Source organism: Mobula hypostoma, chromosome 5, assembly GCF_963921235.1.
Source record: "Mobula hypostoma chromosome 5, sMobHyp1.1, whole genome shotgun sequence".
In the NCBI taxonomy this organism is placed as follows: domain Eukaryota; kingdom Metazoa; phylum Chordata; class Chondrichthyes; order Myliobatiformes; family Myliobatidae; genus Mobula; species Mobula hypostoma.
Window position 1 is genome coordinate 151654531 of NC_086101.1, and position 20972 is coordinate 151675502.

Consider the following 20972-nt stretch of genomic DNA (forward strand, 5'->3'; position numbering starts at 1 on the left):
TCAGGGTCTTTTTACCCTTGCAGTTTCTTAACTCGACCCACAAGGATTCAACATATCCCAATCCTATGTCACATCTTTCTACTGATTTGATGCCATTCTTTATCAGTAGAGCCATGCCTCCCCCTCTGCCTACCTTCCTATCCCTCTGATACAACGTGTAACCTTGGACATTTAACTCCCAACTACAACCATCCTTCAGCCACGATTCAGTGATGGCCAGAACATCATACCTGGCAATCTATAGTACGAGGGGTGATTGATAAGTTCATGGCCTCAGGTAGAAGGAGTCAATTTTAGAAAACCTAGCACGTTTACTTTTCAACATAGTCCCCTCCTACATGTACACACTTAGTCCAGTGGTCGTGGAGCATATGGATCCCTTCTTTGTAGAAGTGGTCTGCAGCAGGGGTGATTGATAGGTTCGTGGCTTAAGGCAGAAGGAGATGAGTTATTAACTTCAAACTTTCTGCATTATCACTCAGAGTTGAACTGCACGTGCATGTGATGAGAGCGTCTTGGACCTCCTGGTGGTCCACAGCAGGGGTGATTGATAAGTTCGTGGCCTGCAGTAGAAGGAGGTGGGTTATACAGCTCTCGTTACATGCACGTGCAGTTCAACTCTTTGAATGAAAATGCAGAAAGTTTGAAGTTAATAACTCATCTCCTTCCACCTTAGGCCACGAACTTATCAATCACCCCTGCTGTGGACCACTTCTGGAGGTCCAGGATGCTGACTTTTACAAAGGTGGGATCCGTATGCTCCACGACTTCTGGACTAAGTGTGTAAATGTAGGATTGACTCATTCTACCTTAGGCCACGAGCTTATCAATCACCCCTTGTAGTGCAACAAGATCATCCACATTATTTCTTATACTCTGCACATTGAGATACGACGCCTTGAGTACCGTATTTACTATCCTTTTTGATTTTGTATCACTCATATACTGATACTCATCCTGTTGGCTGTGACTATGTCCCATCACCTGCCTGCCCTTCCTGACAGTCTGACTGCACACTATCTTTACTTTGTTACCATCCATCCTATCCTGATTCCCATCATTCTGGTTCCCATTCCCCTGCCAAATTAGTTTAAATCCTCCCCAAAAGCTCTAACAAACCTGCCTGTGAGAATATTCATTCCCCTCTGGTTCAGGTGCAACCTGTCACTTTTGAACAGGTCATTCATCCCCCAGAAGAGATCCTAATGATCCAAGAGTCTGAAGCTCTGCCCCTCGCACCAGCTTCTTAGCCACAGATTTATCTGCCATATCATCCTGTTTCTACCCTCACTTGATTCATGCCACAGGCAGCAATCCAGAAATTAATACCCTGGAGATCCTGCTTTTCAGCTTTCTACCTAGCTCTCTAAAATCTCTTTTCAGCACTTCTTTGTTTTTTCTTCCTATGTCTTTGGAACCAATATGTACAAAGACATCTGGCTGCTCTCGCTTCCTCTCCAAAATGTTGTGGATGCAGTCTGAGATGTCCCTGACCCTGGCACTTGGCTAGCAACATACCATCTGGGTGTCTCGTTCATGTCCACAGAATCTCCTGTCTGTTTCCCTCACTATTGAGTCCCCTATCACTACCACACCCTTCTTTTCTCTCTTTCCGTTCTGCACCATAGACCCATGCTCATTGCCTGTGTAGCCGGTCGCTGTGGCATCCTCCCGGGAGGTCATCCCCCACAAAAGTCTCCAAAGTGATATACTTATTTTTGAGGGGAATGGCCACAGGTGTGCTCTGCTCTAACTGCCTATTTACATTTCCATTCCTCCTGGCAGTCACCCAGCTACTTGTCTCCTGCAAGTTTGGGGTGACTACTTCCCTGTAACTCTGATCAATTATCTCCTCATTCTCCTGTACAAGCTGAATGTCATCCAGCTGCTGCTCCAGATCTCTAAAATGGTCTTCAAGGTGTTGGACTTCCTGGCCAATAGACCTAGTCAGGATGCACATCATTCTCAGTACCTCGCAGGGTTGTGTGCTAAGCCCAGTACTGTACACTTTGCTCACACATGACTGCACGGTCAAACACCTGAGTAATCACATGATCAAGTTTGCCAATGACACGACAGTGGTATGGCCGATTACCAACAATGATGAGGTGGACTACAGAGAAGAGGTAGAAGAGCTAAAGGCCTTTCACAGTGTCAACAAGACAAAGTTCAAAGTAAATTTATAATCAAAGTACTTATATGTCACTATATACGACCCTGAGATTCATTTTCTTGTGAACATGCACAGTAAATCAAAGAAGCACAATAAGATCAATGAAAGACCGTGCCCAACAGAATGGGTAAATAATCAATGTGCAAAAGACAACAAACCATGTCAACACAAAATAAAATAAAGTATGCACTAAATACCGAGAACGTGAGATGAAGAGTCCTTGAAAATGAGTCCAAAGTTTGTGGGAATAATTTAGTGATGGGGTGAGTGAAGTTGGGTGAAGTTAACTGCACTGGTTCAAGATCCTGATGGTTGAGGGTTAATGACTGTTACTGAACCTGGTGGTGTGGGCAGCTCCAACCTGCTAATTATATTTGCTGATGATACTACATCTACTTATCTCAAATAATAACGAGGCAGCCTTCAGGGAACAAGTCATCACCCTGACACCGTGGTATCAAGAAAACAACCTCTCCTTCAATGTCGCAAAAACAAAGGAGTTGGTTGTGGACTACAGGAGGAAGGAAGACTGACTAACTCCTATTGACATCAGTGGATCTGGGATTGAGAGGGTGAACAGCTTTAAGTTCCTCAGCATACACATCACTGAGGACCTCGCTTGATTTGTACATACCAGCTGTGTGATGAAAAAAGCACAACAATGCCTCTTTCACCTCAGATGGTTGAGGAATTTTGGTATGGGCCCCCAAATCCTAAGAACTTTCTACAGAGGCATAATTGAGAGCATCCTGACTAGCTGCATAACTGCCTGGTATGCGAACTATAGTTCCCTCAATTGCAGGACTCTGCAGAGAGTGGTGGGGACAGCCCAGTGCATCTGTAGATGTGAACTTACCACTGTTCAGGACATTTCCAGAGACAGGTGTGTAAAAAGGGCCTGAAGGATCATTGGGGACCCGAGTCACCCCAACCACAAACTGTTCCAGCTGCTTCCATCTGGGAAACAGTACCGCAGCATAAAAGCCAGGACCAACAGGTTCTTCCACCAGGCCATCAGAATGTTAAATTCACATTGATATAATTGTTATATTGACTGTCCTGTTGTACATACTATTTATTGCAAATTACTATAAATTACACATTGCACATTTAGATGGAGGCGTAACATAAATATTTTTATACCTCATGTATGTGAAGGATGCAAGTAATAGTCAATTCAATTCAAGGTCATTTCAATCCATACTCATGTCATTTCTACAAATGTGCAGTAGAGAGCATCCTAACAAGCTGCATCATTGTATGGCACAGAAACTATGCTGGAGCAGACAGAAAGTCTCTACGGTGAGTAGTCAAAACTGCCCATTGCATCATCAGCACCAGCTTACCTGCCAACAAGAGCACTTGTACAGGAAGGTGCTGGAAAGGACTGGTAACATGATGAAGGATCCTACCAACCCAGCTCATGGACCGTTTGTCCCACTCCCATCAGGGAGGAGGCTACTTAGCATGCACACCAGGATCACCAGTCTCAAGAACTGTTACTTTCCCTCAGCAGCAAGGTTGATCTACTCCTCCACACCCCCAGTTATCACTACTTTATCATTTCCTGTCAGTCACTTTATGTATAGACACTCATGTGCCTAGCATCACTTTATGGACATACAATCAATAAACTAATCTGTATCTAAGGAATCTTGTGAATTTATATTTATTGTGTCTTTTTTGTGCCGCGTTGAAATCGGCATAATAATTATTTGTTCACCTTTACACTTGAGTACAGGAAATAGCATTAAGCAATCTTGTGTCTTGAATGTATGAAGGTCTACCTAAAACATAGGCCTCCATAAACCTTTATAGTATTTACATGAGATTTTAACTCAGAACAGCCTGTTCAGATGAATGTTAAAGATCCCTAGTACTGAGTTCTGTCAATCTTAGAGTTTTTCACCATCATTATGTAACAACAAATAAATAGTTTCTTATTGGGGAATTTTTTTTGTTGCTGTAACATAACTCCCTTGCAGTCTGAAATTAAGACGTATGAATATTTTTCTTTTTTTTAAATGAAGGAGAAATGTAAAGTACTATTTTAGAAGTCTAATAAATAAAAATGCTTCTTTTTTATAGAGCTCGAATGAAGAAAGATTTTGATGACTTTAAAAAACAGCCTGATGATGATGCATTCATTAGAGATGCTTCACAAAATGAAGAAATGGATCGGGAGCTCATAAAAGACATGTCTTTAAATGAAGCAGGATCCTCAAACTCTGATCATCAAGAAATAGTTAAGAAGGAATGCTCTGAACTAGGTACCATCACATTTTTAATGAAATTGAGTTTAGATCGTCATAATTCCATTTTGGATAGTTACTCTTAGCCTCAGTAATTTTATTTGTTTGTGCATAATGATGAATTTTTGTGATATTTTATGGTTATGTAAAAGGAAGGCTACCAGAAGCATTCACCTCATTAGTAGCCAAGTATGGCTTAGTTGTTATTTTGTGCTAAAGGTTTTAGAACCATTTTGAACCATTTTGTATATAAGAATTAAATTCATATTAGGTAACTTCATTATCAAAGTTCAAAGTAAATTTTAATATCAAAGTACATACATGTCACCTTATAAACCCTGAGATTCATTTTCTTGTGAGCACTCAATAAGTCAATAGAATAATAACCATAGTCAATCAATGAAAGACTGCCCAACTACGGCATTCAGCCAGAGTGCAGAAGACAACAAACTGTGCAAATACATAATAAGGAATAATGATAAATAAATAAGCAATAAATATCGAGAATATGAATTGAGTCCTTGAAAGTGAGTCCATTGGTTGGGAAACATATCAATGATGGGGCAAGTGAAGTTGAGTGAAGTTATCCCCTTTGGTTCAAGAGGCTGATGATTGAGGGGTAGTGGCCAACTAATGATAGAGAGTTCCAAAGCATTTTCTTATTTTCACTAGCATTTGTTGCTGCCTCAAATGCTGCTCATTCTCCTGTATCTTCATGTGATGATAATTGACAATTAATCAGTGGTTAATTGGGCCATTGGTTAATTGGGGCAGCTGCTTATTTGGGACAACTCTTAAAGAACAAAAATAAATGAAGAAAATTCTTTTTTGTTTTATGGTGGTTGGCAACCAGTTTTCAGTGCATTACCATCACCTGCTAGACTTGTGGTGTTCCAACCAAGTATGTCCTGGAGTTCTCTACTTTAGACAATCTAGTTCAGCCTGCAGTTCTCTATTAGCATCACCCTGTAGTTGCAATTCCTCGTGAATGCTTAATGCACTCATTAGATAATGCCACAAACTGCTATTCTTCCCTAATTATGTCACATGTTTTTGCATAGTTGCATTACCTCAATTACATTGATTTCATCTACATCACTTGTAAGACTAAAATCGTCTTGTTAAAGAATAGTAATTATTGCACGTTATACTTTTAAAATTGCTGTTTTTCCAAGTCTATCTGCTTTTTCATGTTTTCCTTTTCTTGGATCGTAGCCTGCAGTTGTTTACTGAGACCTCAGAGTTCTTCATTTGCTTCCAGGTTTTCATTTTATAATCTGAATGTAGATAATTCACTTTGCAACAAATTCCTTTTCCTTTTGTATCCTTGTAATAATTTCCTCCATTTTCCAATCTCTTTCCAGCTCACAGTTGTTCTTGTCGGGTACTTTTATCTGTTGTTGGAATTCTGCACATTTACCCTGGGCTTCGACCATAAAATCTGAGGATTTTCCTTAAGTTCTGAAATATATTTCTTAAATTCCTGACCATTTGCGATAAATATACTGCCATTAAGATTCCATCTCCCCTGCCTGTGAACTGTTGGATCCTCCATTCAGCATTTCTTTGACTTCTTCCTACCTAATTCCTTTAATACCAAGATACTTTTCTGCAGACTTGATGATAATTTTAATTTTCTCGGTTCTTTTGCTTGTTTGCACTGAACAATTAATTGCATCCACCATAAAAAGTACGAAATCCTTTCTACTCATTAATAGTGTATCCTTATTTTTCATATTACAGCTCTCACAATTCACCAGTTTATTATTCCCTGTATTTGTTTGCTTGACAGCCTTTTTTTCATCAAATTCTTTCACTGACTCTGCATAACCGATTCCTTGAGTTGGTTACATATTGTATTTCAGCCACCTTCTTGCTATAAATGCACCCTCGATAAGCTGCACTGTGTTCCTCGCCACAATTGCAGCATTTCAGCCTAGCTCCCGCTTCACATTTCCCATATTCATGTTTTCCAGCGCATCTCCCACATCTTTGTTTTCCTCTGCAGACCGCCGCAATGTGCCTGAATTTCTGACATTTATAGCATCTTAAAGGCGGTGGTATATATATTCTAACCGCATAACACATATACCCTAAGTAAACGTTAGTCGGCAATCTCTCTTCATCAAAGTTAGTCATTACCGATAAACTATCACACTTTTTCCCGTTTCTTGTAACTTTCAAACGTTTGACCTCAATAATTTTTGCTCCTTTTATGTTCTGTTTAATCTCATCCATAGGAACTTTTGTTGGTATCCCCGAAATAACTCCTCTAGTCCACTTTCTATTGTTGGGTATTGAGCATTGTACTTCTTTGCCGTCTATTTTATGTAATCTTATCACTTTACCTTGCTGAGCACTATCCCAACAAATCACTGATAGCAATCCATTTCCTAAAATCTTTGCTCCTTTAATCTCGCCTATAATTTTGTTGAGCATCTTCATCAAACGAATCGGGTTCCAATCACCAAATGACGCCCCGTCTTCACTTAGTTTTATAATTGTTTTAATCTCATCTTCTTTCCATTGTTTTGCTGTCCTGCTTTGATCGTCCGCTGACTCCTCAGAGTTTGATATCCCGTAGCTCTGCTTTCTTTTCTTCCTCTTTCCATTCCGTTCCTCTTCCCCGCCGACCTCCATCTCTAGTTCACTTCCACTTTCGCCAAAAACTTCCTTCAATAGCTTGGCTCTTCCCTTGATGTTCTCTCTCTCCGCCATTTTCTAGTCACAACTCGACTCTCTCTTTCCACCTCAAATCAAGAAAATTGCTGGGATTCCCTTCATTTATTTAGACACTATGCCACCTTATTTGGACAGGAGATTTGCTGAACAGTTTCTAACTAGCGTCATTCACATGTAGTTGTGTGTGTTCGTGTTTAAAAAGTGATTTTTGTCACTGATCTCCCCCATTTCACGTACATCTGCTCTCACTCCATCCTCCCACCACCCCACTAGGAATAGGGTTCCCCTGGTCCTCACCTACCACCCCACCAGCCTCCGGGTCCAACATATTATTCTCCGTAACTTCCGCCACCTCCAATGGGATCCCACCACTAAGCATATCTTTCCCTCCCCGCCTCTCTCTGCATTCCGCAGGGATCGCTCCCTACACAACTCCCTTGTCCATTCGTCCCCCCCATCCCTCCCCACTGATCTCCCTCCTGGCACTTATCCGTGTAAGCGGAACAAGTGCTACACATGCCCTTACACTTCCTCCCTTACCACCATTCAGGGCCCCAAACAGTCCTTCGAGGTGAGGCATCACTTCACCTGTGAGTCGACTGGGGTGATATACTGCGTCCGGTGCTCCCGATGTGGCCTTTTATATATTGGTGAGACCCGACGCAGACTGGGAGACCGCTTTGCTGAACATCTACGCTCTGTCCGCCAGAGAGAGCAGGATCTCCCAGTGGCCACACATTTTAATTCCACATCCCATTCCCATTCTGACATGTCTATCCACGGCCTCCTCTACTGTAAAGATGAAGCCACACTCAGGTTGGAGGAACAACACCTTATATTCCGTCTGGGTAGCCTCCAACCTGATGGCATGAACATTGACTTCTCTAACTTCCGCTAGGCCCTACCTCCCCCTCGTACCCCATCTGTTACTCTTTTTAATGCACACATTCTTTCTCTCACTCTCCTTTTTCTCCCTCTGTCCCTCTGAATATACCTCTTGCCCATCCTCTGGGTCACCCCCCGCCCCCCCGTCTTTCTTCCCGGACCTGCTGTCCCATGATCCTCTCGTATCCCCTTCTGCCTATCACCTGTCCAGCTCTCGGCTCCATCCCTCCCCCTCCTGTCTTCTCCTATCATTTTGCATCTCCTCCTCCCCCTCCAGCTTTCAAATCCCTTACTCACTCTTCCTTCAGTTAGTCCTGACGAAGGGTCTCGGCCTGAAACGTCGACTGCGCCTCTTCCTATAGATGCTGCCTGGCCTGCTGCGTTCACCAGCAACTTTGATGTATGTTGCTTGAATTTCCAGCATCTGCAGAATTCCTGTTGTTTTTGTCACTGATAGCTGGCAAGAAAAGACAATTCCAAGTTGTTTTGCTCACCGTAGTTTCAAGTATTCAGGTTTGGTGATGTCAGAAACGGCTGAGATTGAAAATGAAACTATTTTACAACTTCACATTAGGAACTGCAAAGAATTTGAAGGTATCTACACTCAGAGCCCGCTTAACGCTGAGGATGTGTTCTTCGGAGGTGGAGCACTATGTAAATCAGCGCTATGCAGGGTCACTATAACATTACCTAAATTGACATGTGTCTGATTTTTTTTCTAAAAGAAATCAAACCCCAGATATATGATACTTTTTGTATACATAGTAGTTCATGCAGTGACAAAGACGCAATTAGGCCTAACCTGTACATCAGTGGAGCAGCAACACATCGTCGCAGCAGTGGAGGGAGGCCGGGGTGGTGATTACCTCGTAGAGGAGGGACCAGGCTGTGGGTCCTCCTCTAACTTTGGCTTCTTCTTCACTGCCTTTTTTTTTAAGTTTCCTCTCATGAAGCCATTCTTGCTAGCAGGAAATCATGTTGAGAACACCTCTTTTTGCCTTACTGCTTTATTTCCAGTCAGGGTCAAAATCGATGAACTGGTCCATAATTTGTGTGATTGTGGTGATGCTAGTGCTGAGGAATTTTGTGGTGAGGTTTCTTGCTGGTGTTTCCGCTTCTCCATCCGTGTCTTCAGATTCACGCAGGATGCATTGCTCTACCAATTTTTGAAGCTCTTTGTTATTAAGCTTCTCACGACGAGAATACAATAACTCTTCAACATCACCATCATTAACATCCTCTAATCCCGTTTTATTGACCAGTTCAACGATGTTTTGGATGACTGGTTCCACCTGAAATCCTAGGAGTTTCACATCCATGCTAATGCTTTTCCCAGACATCTTAGATGTACTGCCCTCACTGAAAGTTGCAGGCCATTTTCCAGACATTATGTGTGGGGGGGGAAAAAATAGAATAAATTAGTGAGGGAACAAGAGTGTGAACTAAAATGCGATTGGCTGTGAGTGACTCAGAGAGTACGTAAAGCGCTCTCATTGGCTGATTGAATGTTTACTATAATGGCGGCTGCTCTTGCGAAGTTTTAAAAGTTGGATGTTTGCTCTGACTTTTGTTCATTGGGTACACTGGATGAATATTTCAATCAATAACCATTAGCTAATACATGGTTTTATAGTACTATTGGCAGTTTTCTAATTTATTCTCTACTGTATTTAATTTAAATGCATAATTTGTGATTCAATTTGTCTTCTTTGTACCTTCTTAACTATTTTCATGAAGCTTCGGCTAGTTGGGCCAAAATGTACTAGTCCCAATGTATCTCAATTATGCAAAGTTCTGTATTTTATGTATGTTCAATGCTGCCTTTGAAAATCCCTTAAGAACAGTGTTAAGCTTTGCTCCTTTGGTATATGTCATCATCATCAAAGCCTGTTATGCTGCCAGCATTTCAGGCAGATCTGGCATATGTAGAATATTAATATTCCTGTAAAACACTGACATAAAAAGCCCCAGTTCTTTATCCTGTTTTTTTTTTTCTCCCCCAGGCACTAATTTATCACTGAAATGTCTTTATATACTGTAAGAGTAGAACAGAAACTGGATGTTTCTCTTTGAGTATTTGATCAGGCCATTTTTTTTCTCAGCTGTATGTCAGTATGTCCAGCAATTAATATATAACAAACCACTTTATGAAATTAGTTGCTAGACGACTGTTATACTGCATCAAGAAGCAACAGCCACGTGCCTGCCTGCTTATTGCCGTGAAATAGATCGTCTGCAAATTGGCAGAATTCTGATTTTCTTTGGTATGAGAAATATTTCAGGAGAATGCAAATAAGGGTGATCCTGGAATCTTTCTCATCAGCACAATTAGTTTGCACTGTTGTGGGCCTGTTCTTGTGATTTTCTGTTCTTTGTTCTTATAAGAAAGTCTAGCATGGTGGACATGTTATGAAGGATTATTACACAGGACAAATCCTCAATGAAGAAGGCATAAACATAGCTGTTTTCTTTTTGAACACTTGTATCCCTCACACACACATCCTATGTGTAAGATTAGGGAGAGAATATATATTTTTTTAATTCATTAAGATGGAATTAAACTATGGATAGCCTAGCACATCTCAAGACTACATTGCAAATATAGCTGGTATGTACATTGTTTGGCAGCAGTACAGTGGCCTGCTATATCTCTGTGATTCATTATTTTGGGTTGTGATACTAGTTTTCTTGGATGAGTATCCAGAGTGTGCAAGAATCGTGGAATCCCTTTCGTTTTACAGTTCAAAGCATAGCTCAATGGCTTGAAATAGTTTTGGGTATCTGGGATAGAAAGCTATTTACCTCACCCTATAGCTACCAGATGCTGAGTTCCTGCTGAATGGTGGAAGTCTGGTAACTCATTGGCAGTTTTGAGAGTGGTCTATCTCCCCTTTATTAGAATGTACTTTTCCTCTGAGTATCTGTTCTGCAGGATAATTGAAAATTTGCAAAGAAATCAAGCCATTTGTGTGACTAAGTCTCCACTAACTTTCAAATTTAGCTATTCTTGGCAACTTAGAATGCTTGTATGATGCGTCAGAAGCCAGTTAATCCTAGTTAATTACTAGTCAACTTGTTGAAAGACTGTATCTATTAAGTCACATTTATTTCTGGGGATTATGCTAATTGTTCTTGAGCACTCAATGTTATGATTGATGAGAAAGTCTTGCAGCAAGCTGATTAGTCACATGTTGTGATCTTTGTTTGGGATAAAAATGAAATAATCTAATTTTGTGGGTTTAAATGTAACTACTTTTCTTCCCTGACCTATTTAGAACATCAGGGAATCACTCATTAGTGTACTGCTTTCAGCAAACTATTTGGAGAATGCTGAATTAAGCCCTCATTGACAAAGTCTTTCATGCTCCCACTGTGCAAACATCTCACATTATTTCATGCATGGAGAAATGCATTGTTGATGGTTTTTTTCGGTGTTCAGTGTTAATGAATTGCATATCTTTATTGTGAACCAATCATACTTTATCTTTAGAAGTTATCCACTTAGGTGAAAAGATCATTCAGTTGTTTTAATGGCTACCATAAAATTGATTTGAATCTTGCTTAGAACCACTGTGTCCTAAGGAAATAGATGTAACTCTTGATCTTGAGAAACTATATGAACTGAAAATGATGTTGCAGGCTGTTTTGATATCTTGGTGATAATTCCATTTATTGTGCAAGAATTGGTAACTAAGCAGCAGGCAACCAACCACACAATGCTGTCATGCAGGGAGCAAGGTTGAGAGGAGATTCCAGCTTTCCATTTATTTTGGGTATCTTTCAGCAAGACAAATAAAAAGCTACCATGGGATAAGCTCTATATAATTTTAATTACCGTGGATTTTGACTGCCCCTATTGACAGCTGATGTTTTCACGAATATTCAAGAGTATTTTATTTTGCCTTTGTAGTGTCGTAGAGCAGTACAGCGTATAAGTAGGCCACCATGTTTATGCCAACTACCTGCCTGCATTAATTCCTCATCCCTATGCCCTGTTCATTCAAGATGCCTCTTAAATGTTATTGCTCCTGCCTCTGCCACTTCCTCTGGCAGGTCATTCCGAATACCAACTGCTCATGTGAAAATTTTCCCGCTCGAGTCTCTATTAAACTACCTTCCTCTCACTTAAACATATGGCCTTTAGTTTTAGATACACCTACTCTGCGAAACAGACACCTGCACCTCTTGGCCTTCTGCACTGCAGGAAAAACGGGTATACCTTTCCAGTCTGATAACTCAAGCCCTACATTACTGGTAACATGCCTGTGATTTTTTTTTTCTGCACCTTCTATAGCTTAACCATGTAGTGTGGTGACCACAACTATACACAATATTCAGTTAGTACAGCCTAACCAACATTTTGTACAACTACTGGATCCACTGAGTTCATCAGCATCTTATTTTTTGCTCCTCCAGATTTCAGCATCTGCAATCTCTTCTCTCTCCAAATTTAAGGAGCTCCTTGGAGGAGAAATAGATAAAAGAGATGCAGAGTTTTATTGCTGGACTTTCAGAACCCTGGTCCTTGCAACTAAAGGCAATATTCTGAAGGAGTGATTTAGCTCTTGGTGGCGGGGGTGGAGATACATCTCTACCAAAGGAGGTGTATCGTGCTTCTTCCCTCCGCTAGGCTGCAGATTATCCTAAACACCTGCTTAGCCCCCTTGATCAGAGTCACATGAAGCCAAGGAAGCAGGTCGTATGGTTGTATGAGCAGCTGGTGCATATCACAACTCCTGGTTATGTGACCACTGAAGCCAGGCGGACAATCTCTGAAGAGTATTGATAATGGTTGGGATTGCCCGTCTTGTAAAGACACTTCCCAGAAGGTGGCAGTAGCAAACCACTTCTGCAGAAGAATTTGCCAGTCATGGTCATGGAAAGACCATGATGGCCTGTGTCATACCACACAGCACACAACGAACAAATGAGTAAACTCTGATATGAATGTGAGAATAGAACTGATGGAGTTTGGGTGCTTAGGAAGGTTAAGAGATTGAGATTGAGATCATGAATTTTAATATGAGGGCTTTTCTTAATCATAAGCTCGCAGGTCAGCAAGAATAGGAGAGATAGAATCAGGGTCACACTCAGCATAGTGGTAGGCTGGCTAAGTTGTAACAAGTTTGTCAGTAAGTTATATGCTTAAAGATTCACCTCCCATCTCAAAAGCTTGATCTTGAAGCCTAGGCTGACAGTTTAACCAATGCGAAACATTGTCCTACCTGCCCATTTGAGTGCCGGTAAAGGTACCTTCAGCAGCATTCTGAATATCAGGGCAGCTATGATCCAACTGATACTTGGTCTCTTACAACCGATTTTCCTCCTCATCGTCACACTACTTTTTGCAGGAGTTATTTTTTTCAGAGGTTCCAATAATCCAGGAATCTGAATGCTTGCCCCCTGCCCAGTTCCTCACCCACAGATTCATCTTTCTGTCTTTCTATTCCTCCCCCGACTAGCAATTGGCACCAGAAGTCTTGTCACTGTCCCATCTGTCTGCATTTGACCCATCTCCTCCTCACTACTACTGTCAGGCGGGAAGTGCAGGAGTCTTAGGACCCATGCCACCAGGTTCAGGAGCAGCTATTGCCCTGCAGCCATCGGGTTCCTGGACTGGCTTCACTCGCCTTTGTGCTGAACTGACTTTGCAGCTGTGCAGTCACTTCCAGGACCTGGTAGCTCATGTTCTCTGTATTAGCTGCTAACATATTTTTTTATTATTTGCACTATTTGTCCTCTTTTGCACATTGAATGTCTGTCAGTTGTATGTGGTTTTTCATGGATTCTATTGTTTCTTTGTTTTGTGCATGCCTGTAAGAAGATGAGTCTCAAGGTTGTATATGGTATATGTACATTGATAATAAATTTGAACTTTGAACTTAGAGCTTTGAGTAATCCAGAGATTACTGCCTTCAAGGTCCTGCTTTTGAGCTCTTTCCTAACTCTCTAACTTCTACCTATTTCATTGGTGCCAATGTGCACCTTCACCTCTGGCTACTCGATCTCTCCCTTGAAAATGTGCTGCAGCCGTTCTGAGTCGTACTCCACCCTGACGCCTGGTGGGCAGCAGAACACCCTGGCGTCTCCTGTCATGTTGCTCTACCTGACCTTATCCTTCGTTACCTAGCCTTGGAGTCAACCACTGTGCCATTGATCTGCTGTGCCTTAATAGGTCATTGCACCCACCCAACCCCCTCCCGCCCAGCAGTATCTTAAATGGTATACTTGCTGCCGAGAGGAAATGGCCACAGGGTGTTACTGTATTGTATGTCCCTTCCTCCTTACCTTACTGTCTGTACCCTGGGTGCAATCAACTCACTAAAACTTTTGTCTATGATGTTCCAGCATTCCAGACAACCCTAAGAACATGGGATGTTTGTAGAATAGAATAGACAAGTGGCCATTTTCAAAACTGGAGTAGGCTCCCCACAAAACACTAATTTCCCTTTTAGGCCTGATTAAAGTTTAAGCCATTATCCCCACTGTTTAGTACCAGCTAAAGCAGATTAAAACAAAAGCCTGGGCAATATGACATTTATTAATTATATTAGGTAACTGCATTCATCACAAACTGCATATGCAACATTCAGTGTTCAACTTAGCAGTAAAGTTGTGGTGTGTACATCAGCAGCTTTTTTTACAGGTTTGTCTGCAATATATTGTTTAATGTTAATCATTTTAATGTCTTTCAGATGACATTTTGCAACCAGATGTTGAGGTACCAACGGCCAGAGTAAAGCCACTAAGAAAAGAATGTTCCAGTAAAGAAACACAGAAACAAGCTTCCAAGAATCCTAAAAGGCAAATTAAATGTAATGATCTTGAATGTTTAAAGGAATCTCCTCCTTGCAAAAAGACCAAAATAAGCACAAATGAAGCTGCTGCAAATCTAAACACACTAGATGTGTCATTTGACTCTGATATGGGAAAGCAAAAGATTGAATCAAAACCTGCAACAGTACAGCTTTCGACTGAATCACCCAGTTTAAGTGGAGTGGATGAACAGCCTGTCAAATCAGATCATTCAAAAGGGGAGGTAGTCAGTGTATCACGATCAGTTATGCAGAAAGGGACCAAACCTATCCAAGCTTTACTTGCAAAACACAATGGGAACAAAGTGACCTTAACTAGTCAGATATCCTCCTCTGTAACAGAGACTAACAGCCCAGAAGAGAGAACATCTCCAGCTACATTGCATCCTAGTCCAGTAAAATTCTGTTCGCCCCCTCCTATGTCTCCAAAAGGGCCTCTGCAAATGTTGTATAAAATGCCTGATGGATCTTGTGTGCCAATTGATTTAAGTAACAGCCAGATTAAGATTGCAGTGCAACCTGTTATTGACCCAAAATCTGGAGAAAAGATCATGCAGCAGGTGCTTATTTTACCCAAGAACTTCTTGTCTCAGCAACAAGATGGTAAATGTGTTGAAAAAGGAAGTCCACCCAAGACACCAAGGGAACTGGAGAAACAGCCCTTGGCTGTGTCTCAAAATACTAACTTGGGACACTCGCCTTCAGCTGATGACCAATCTCTGTCATCTGTTAAAGTTCAGTCACAGATTTCCAGTTTAACAAAAGGTAGGAATACAGCAAGTACAGCAACAGTAACAGTTTCTGCTAGTCAATCATTGAAAGTTACATCATCTTCGTATAATTTCTTGGCATCATCTACCATGGTTGGAGCAGAAGGAAGGCCAGAAATGCCATCAATCATGGCAACTGCAGTTACAACATTAAGTACTGGACATAGACAATCAGCATCTATTCAGCCAGCAACACCGACAAAACTACAGAGCAGGTCAACTAGTAACACTGGAACAACACAGAATTCTAACTTACAACAATCAAAAGAATCAACTGAAGCAAAGCAGGAACTTAAGACTGTGTGCATAAGAGATTCTCAGTCCATTTTAGTCATGACTCGTGGAGGAAACACTGGTGTAGTTAAGGTGCAAACCAACTCAGACCAAAAGTCACCTAATGCTATTACTCCTCGGCCAATATTTACTTTTTTACCAGAAGTTCAGAATTTTGTAGTATCAAAAACACAGCCGTCATCACCATTGACATCTCTAGTTCCTACACAAACTTCCATTTCAAACCTTAGTCAGCTCCCTGCTTCCAGTTCTGCTTCATCAGTTCCATTAGGCTTAAACCATATGGCTGGAGACAAAGTTAAACTCGGGCCTAACAAAACTGTGAATAATTCAGGGGTTGTACCTGTTCGTGTACCTCTGCCTACAATATTGTCACCAGTTTCAGATAGTCCAACTGTGAACAGCACCACCCAAAATGCCGTGAATATAGTCAGTGGTCCTGTGGGTGGATTATCTAGTGGAGGTCCTGTCCAAAATAAGGTAACATTAGCTCAAGCACCATCACTGCAACTCTCTCTTGATGCCACAAGTTGCAAACAGTTATTTCTTACCTCACCAGAAAGCAATAAGGCAGGAGAAAGTACATTTTTGGCTGGAACCACAGTGCCAAAACTTCTATTGGTTCCAAGTCCCTCTGCTGCACCTTGTGGAACAAATCAAGTCACCATGGCTGCTAATGCACAACCTCAAAAGTTGATCTTTATGAGTCCACCTGTGACTCCAATCTCCTCATCCTCCAACTTAATATTAACAAAACTAGCCCACCCACAGCATCCTCCACTAATAAATGCAACACAGGTGACAGTGAAGAATGCAGATCCTTGTCAAGTTGTGCTCTTACCATTTACCGGTGAAACACCAATTAAGACCAATCCATTGCCTGGCCCATTTCAGGTAACAGAAATAAATAAGGGAAATCCAGCTCATCTTGTTCAGAACAATGTCCCAAAAATCCCAGGAATCAATGTTTTGCCGAATATATCTGCAAAGGTTGGAGATGGATTATCTACCACACGCGCAGTCTTACCAACAACTTGTGTTACCACTCCAGCAATTCCTTCTGTTGTAGTTGGGAATCGAAGCTCTTCATCTTTTAAGACCTCTACAGGAATTAAGACGTCTGTAAGAAGTGTGCAGACACTAGCAACAACAGCGGCAGGTGTATCTCTTCCAACATCAACTTTCACAACTTTTGGTTCACGTCCCACTACATTAGTTAAAAGAAATGAAAATCCATCTAGATCTAATCAAGCAATGCTGTCAACTAGGCATCCCGTTGCTATTTCAACAGTGAAAGCAGAACACCTTGCGTCATCAATGCTTCTTGCATCTGTACAGCCAAAAGTGTCACAGCAGTCTCTGACTCCATCTCTCTCTTTGCCAATTTCGACTGCTTTGCCAAGCCCAATCACGGTCAATTCAAAGAGAGTACCAGCAAGCCCTCAGCCATTGAATATAGCCTTTACCCCACAGAACTCGCATTTCTCAAAGGACAGTTGTCAAACAGTTATTCGATTCCAGAATCCAAACACAATAGCATCACAAATTGATTCAAGTACTGCTTCCAGGTTTGCATCTGTGCCAGCACCTACTCGCCCAAGTCCACCAGCTGTTGGTAATGTGTTGTCTCCTGCTGCTTTGGGTCTTAGTTCAGCCCATCAAACAACAGTACCCAGTTTAACAAAACATTCTGTAAGTACTAATGCAGTTACTGCAGCTGCTTCTCCAATGCAGCCTATGGTACCTGTGCCACCTCCTATCAGCAGAGCTTCTGGACCGTTAGATGAGTCTTGTATCCGACAGAAAATAGTCATCAACACAAGTACTCCTCTGGCCCCAGGGACTCAAATAGTCATCAACAACCATCGGTTTGTTGTTCCACCACAAGGCCTTGGATCTGGTAGCCATGTCCTGCTAATTTCCAATACACTGAAGCAAAGTAGTCCAGGATTTCATGCAGGAACTGATGTTACTACTGCTTGTCGTAAGGGCATGATGGTACCTGCTGTGTCACACTGTTCTCAGTCCTCTGTGTCTCCTTCTGTTCCTCCCTCTGAAAGGTTACTTCAAACTCTGTGTCCTCTGAGTGCTCCACAAACTTTAACTGCTGTTTCTAAATCCACTCAGTTTACCACAGGATCGACGCTGATAAATGTTTCTACAGCAAGATCTCAGCCTCATACTATTGTATCTAACTTCCAAGCTCCTACAACCCAGAGTGCTGCAGTTCTTCCTGTAGATACAGCCTTCAGTAAATTATTGGTCAGCCCAGAGGGAGCTGTTTTAAATGCTATTAATACTGTTGGTAATCCAATTGCAAAAGTGGTGTCACCATCATCTCTGACTAGTGTTTCAGCAAATTCAAGTGCTGCTGTAGTCTTCCCAGCATTAAAGACATCGGAAGTCCTTGACCCTACCAGAACTATTTCAGCATCTTCCAGTCTTTGAATTGTAACTGCCATTAGTCCAAACCACGAGCCTTGAACAGGACTGAAATTATTCTTAGATTATGTTTTTGGCTTGGGGATAAGGCACAATTTAATACATCAACCGAGTTCTGTAAAACAACAGTGACTGAGATGTCTAAGAGGCACAATATTTATTAATCTGCAGTTCCTAAATTCCTGTTGCAAGGATGCTATCCTAGTGTTGTCTCTGTGAAACTTGTGTATTTCAATGTACAAAACAATGTTTAAAAAGTGTAAGACAGCAGATTTTGAAGGTACTTGTAAATTTTCCTGGTTTATAATTTTAAAAAAACTTAGCAATTTTATTGATTGCTTACTGTGCACTCAAGCTTCTTGCACACTTGCAGTACGACCTGTATTGATGTTTATATCTTTGGTATGCTGCAATGTTCACTTTAAATGTGTGACCTTTTTTTAGAAAATGTGCAGTCGAAAACAAAGCATAAGACTTGTTTATAAGCTGTTGCTGCCTTTTTAAAGTATTTAACGTAGAAAACCTCTGTAATTGTACAGTTGTAAATACTTTTGAATCCACAAAGTTGTACTAAAGTGAATGTACAAAAGAATTTTCCTAATTTATTTGTTTGTTTATATAATGTATAGGTTTTTAAGCTGTTTAGTAGCTTTTAAGGACCAGTGTTTAGAGAAATGCAGACAAATCTGCATGATTAAAAACGTGTGCAATCATTATTTATTTGCTGAAAGTTTTTTCCAATTTAAATGCAGCTTTCCTCCCAGACTCTAGTTTTTGGTCCACTCCCAAGCTTATAGTAGTCTTTAAATTTGACTGTATAGCTTGGCTTATGAATATGTGATTGTATGATTGGAAAATGTAGCTGTAGAGAAAATACAGCTGTAGAGAAAATGCTCCATATATTTTCTTATTATTCTTTTGGCAGTGCTTAAAAATTGAAGACCATGCCAAAGTTTTTGAAAAGCAACTTAAAATTAACCCCATTTTTTCTTTGTAACATTGTCTCAGCTTTCTCTCAAATCACCTTTCTCTCAAACACAGTTTGTTTGTCCTAATAGCAAATGGAGTTTACATTTCTGATATGTCCTTTTTGTCTCATGGCAAAAATAACTTTTCCATAGTATCAGTTTTGTCCAAAATTTCTTCCTGTATACAGTGTCTCAGGAAATTCTGGTTCTAGTATTTGGTCTTTCAACTCATAATTGCATCTGTTGTTTAAAATACGCAAGATATTGGCTTGTATGATAAATAATTTGTTCATTTTCTCTTCGAATAATACTTTAGGGATATTTGTTGTTAGCAGATGGGTAATTCAATGCAAGGTGTTTTATTTGTGAGTTTAAAGGATCTAGTTATCGCTGCAAAGTTAGCCATCATTGCTTATCCCTAATTGCAGATGAGAAGGCGATTCTACAGCACACTCTTGAATCACTGAACCTTCTAGTGAGGATTCTGTTGGAAGCTCTAAAAATTTAGACCTAGCAATGATAAAGGAACGATGATGTATTTCCAAGTCAGAACGGTGTGTGGTTTGAAAGGAAACCTGCAGTTCTTCTTCCAATTGCACTTACCTTTTTCCTTCCTTCCTAACCATAGAGATCATGAAGAGCATTTTTAAAAAAACTCCCGATTTATACCCTGGATGGAGGCACAGGTAGTTTGTAACATTATTCTTCAGTACCGTAGTAATAATGTCTGGTTTTACAGCCTTTATCAGAGTTCTCAACCACTTTGATAATAAGTATAGAGTAGTAATTAACTGAAGGCTGTCTTCTATGTTTCTTTTGTGAGAAGGAAGCCAATTTGGATTATCTACATGGTTTTTGGCTGAACACAGTGGTAAGTGCTTTAGCAATGAATTTTGTACTTGCATGTTGGATCTTCTGTCATTGAAATTGGGGATACCATTGAAACTTCCTCCCATTAGCTATTTATAGTGCACCACCATTCATGACTGCATGCAGTTGGTCCATTACATGCTGCTACAAAATTGAGCACTGATTGTACCTCTCACATAGCTGTGCCCTGCCCTTGCAAATTTTGAATTTGCTCTATAAATTTAAATGTTTGCTATGCCACCCATTGTCCTCTCCAAGTTACAAATGCACAATTTATATGTGCCTATGCTTACAAACTAGTGTTTCGGAGAAGTCAGAATGGATTTGCCAACTGCTGTTTGGCTCTGTGGAAATACCTGAATGGTTGAGTTAAACACCCTGGTTAAACTGCACATTCTCCTTGGTTGGCCCTCTTTAAGTATATTGGCAGGTGACTGCATTTCCAACTTACAAGTTGTTTGCAATTTGGGGAGGACCTGTATATACAACTCGACGTTGGAGCAATATTACTAGAATTAAACCTAGTGCAAATTACATGGTGGGTATTCAACTGTAAAATACTGCTTTGACTTTTTCAGTGCCTGCTCTTTATCAATGTATGTGATAAATTTTACTTCAGTAATCATAAATTATTTCTAATGGTATGCAAGGAAATAATGTAAAATACACCTATTTAACCCTGATTTTTTTATGCAGGTCATCCTCTTTTTCTTTTCCCTTGACTAACCTTCTTACAAAGAAAATGTGAGCAAAGAATCTATTTAGTTTTATGTAGCAACGGCAGCAGGCACTTCAGCCCTTTATTGGAAGCAAACTGGGCC

The 20972-nt window shown here is 40.8% G+C and overlaps 1 protein-coding gene across 1 annotated transcript in view; it reads left to right on the forward strand.

Annotated features, from left to right (window-relative positions):
• The window catches only part of LOC134347077 (uncharacterized protein KIAA2026-like), a 79136-nt gene extending 60120 nt beyond the window's left edge, over positions 1-19016 (forward strand). Inside the window, exons 7-8 of the mRNA XM_063049184.1 lie at positions 4262-4443; positions 14688-19016. Of these exons, the coding sequence (XP_062905254.1) occupies positions 4262-4443; positions 14688-18319 (3814 nt within the window). The 3' untranslated portion in view covers positions 18320-19016. The remainder of the gene's footprint in view (positions 1-4261; positions 4444-14687) is intronic.
• Positions 19017-20972: the final 1956 nt, after the last annotated feature.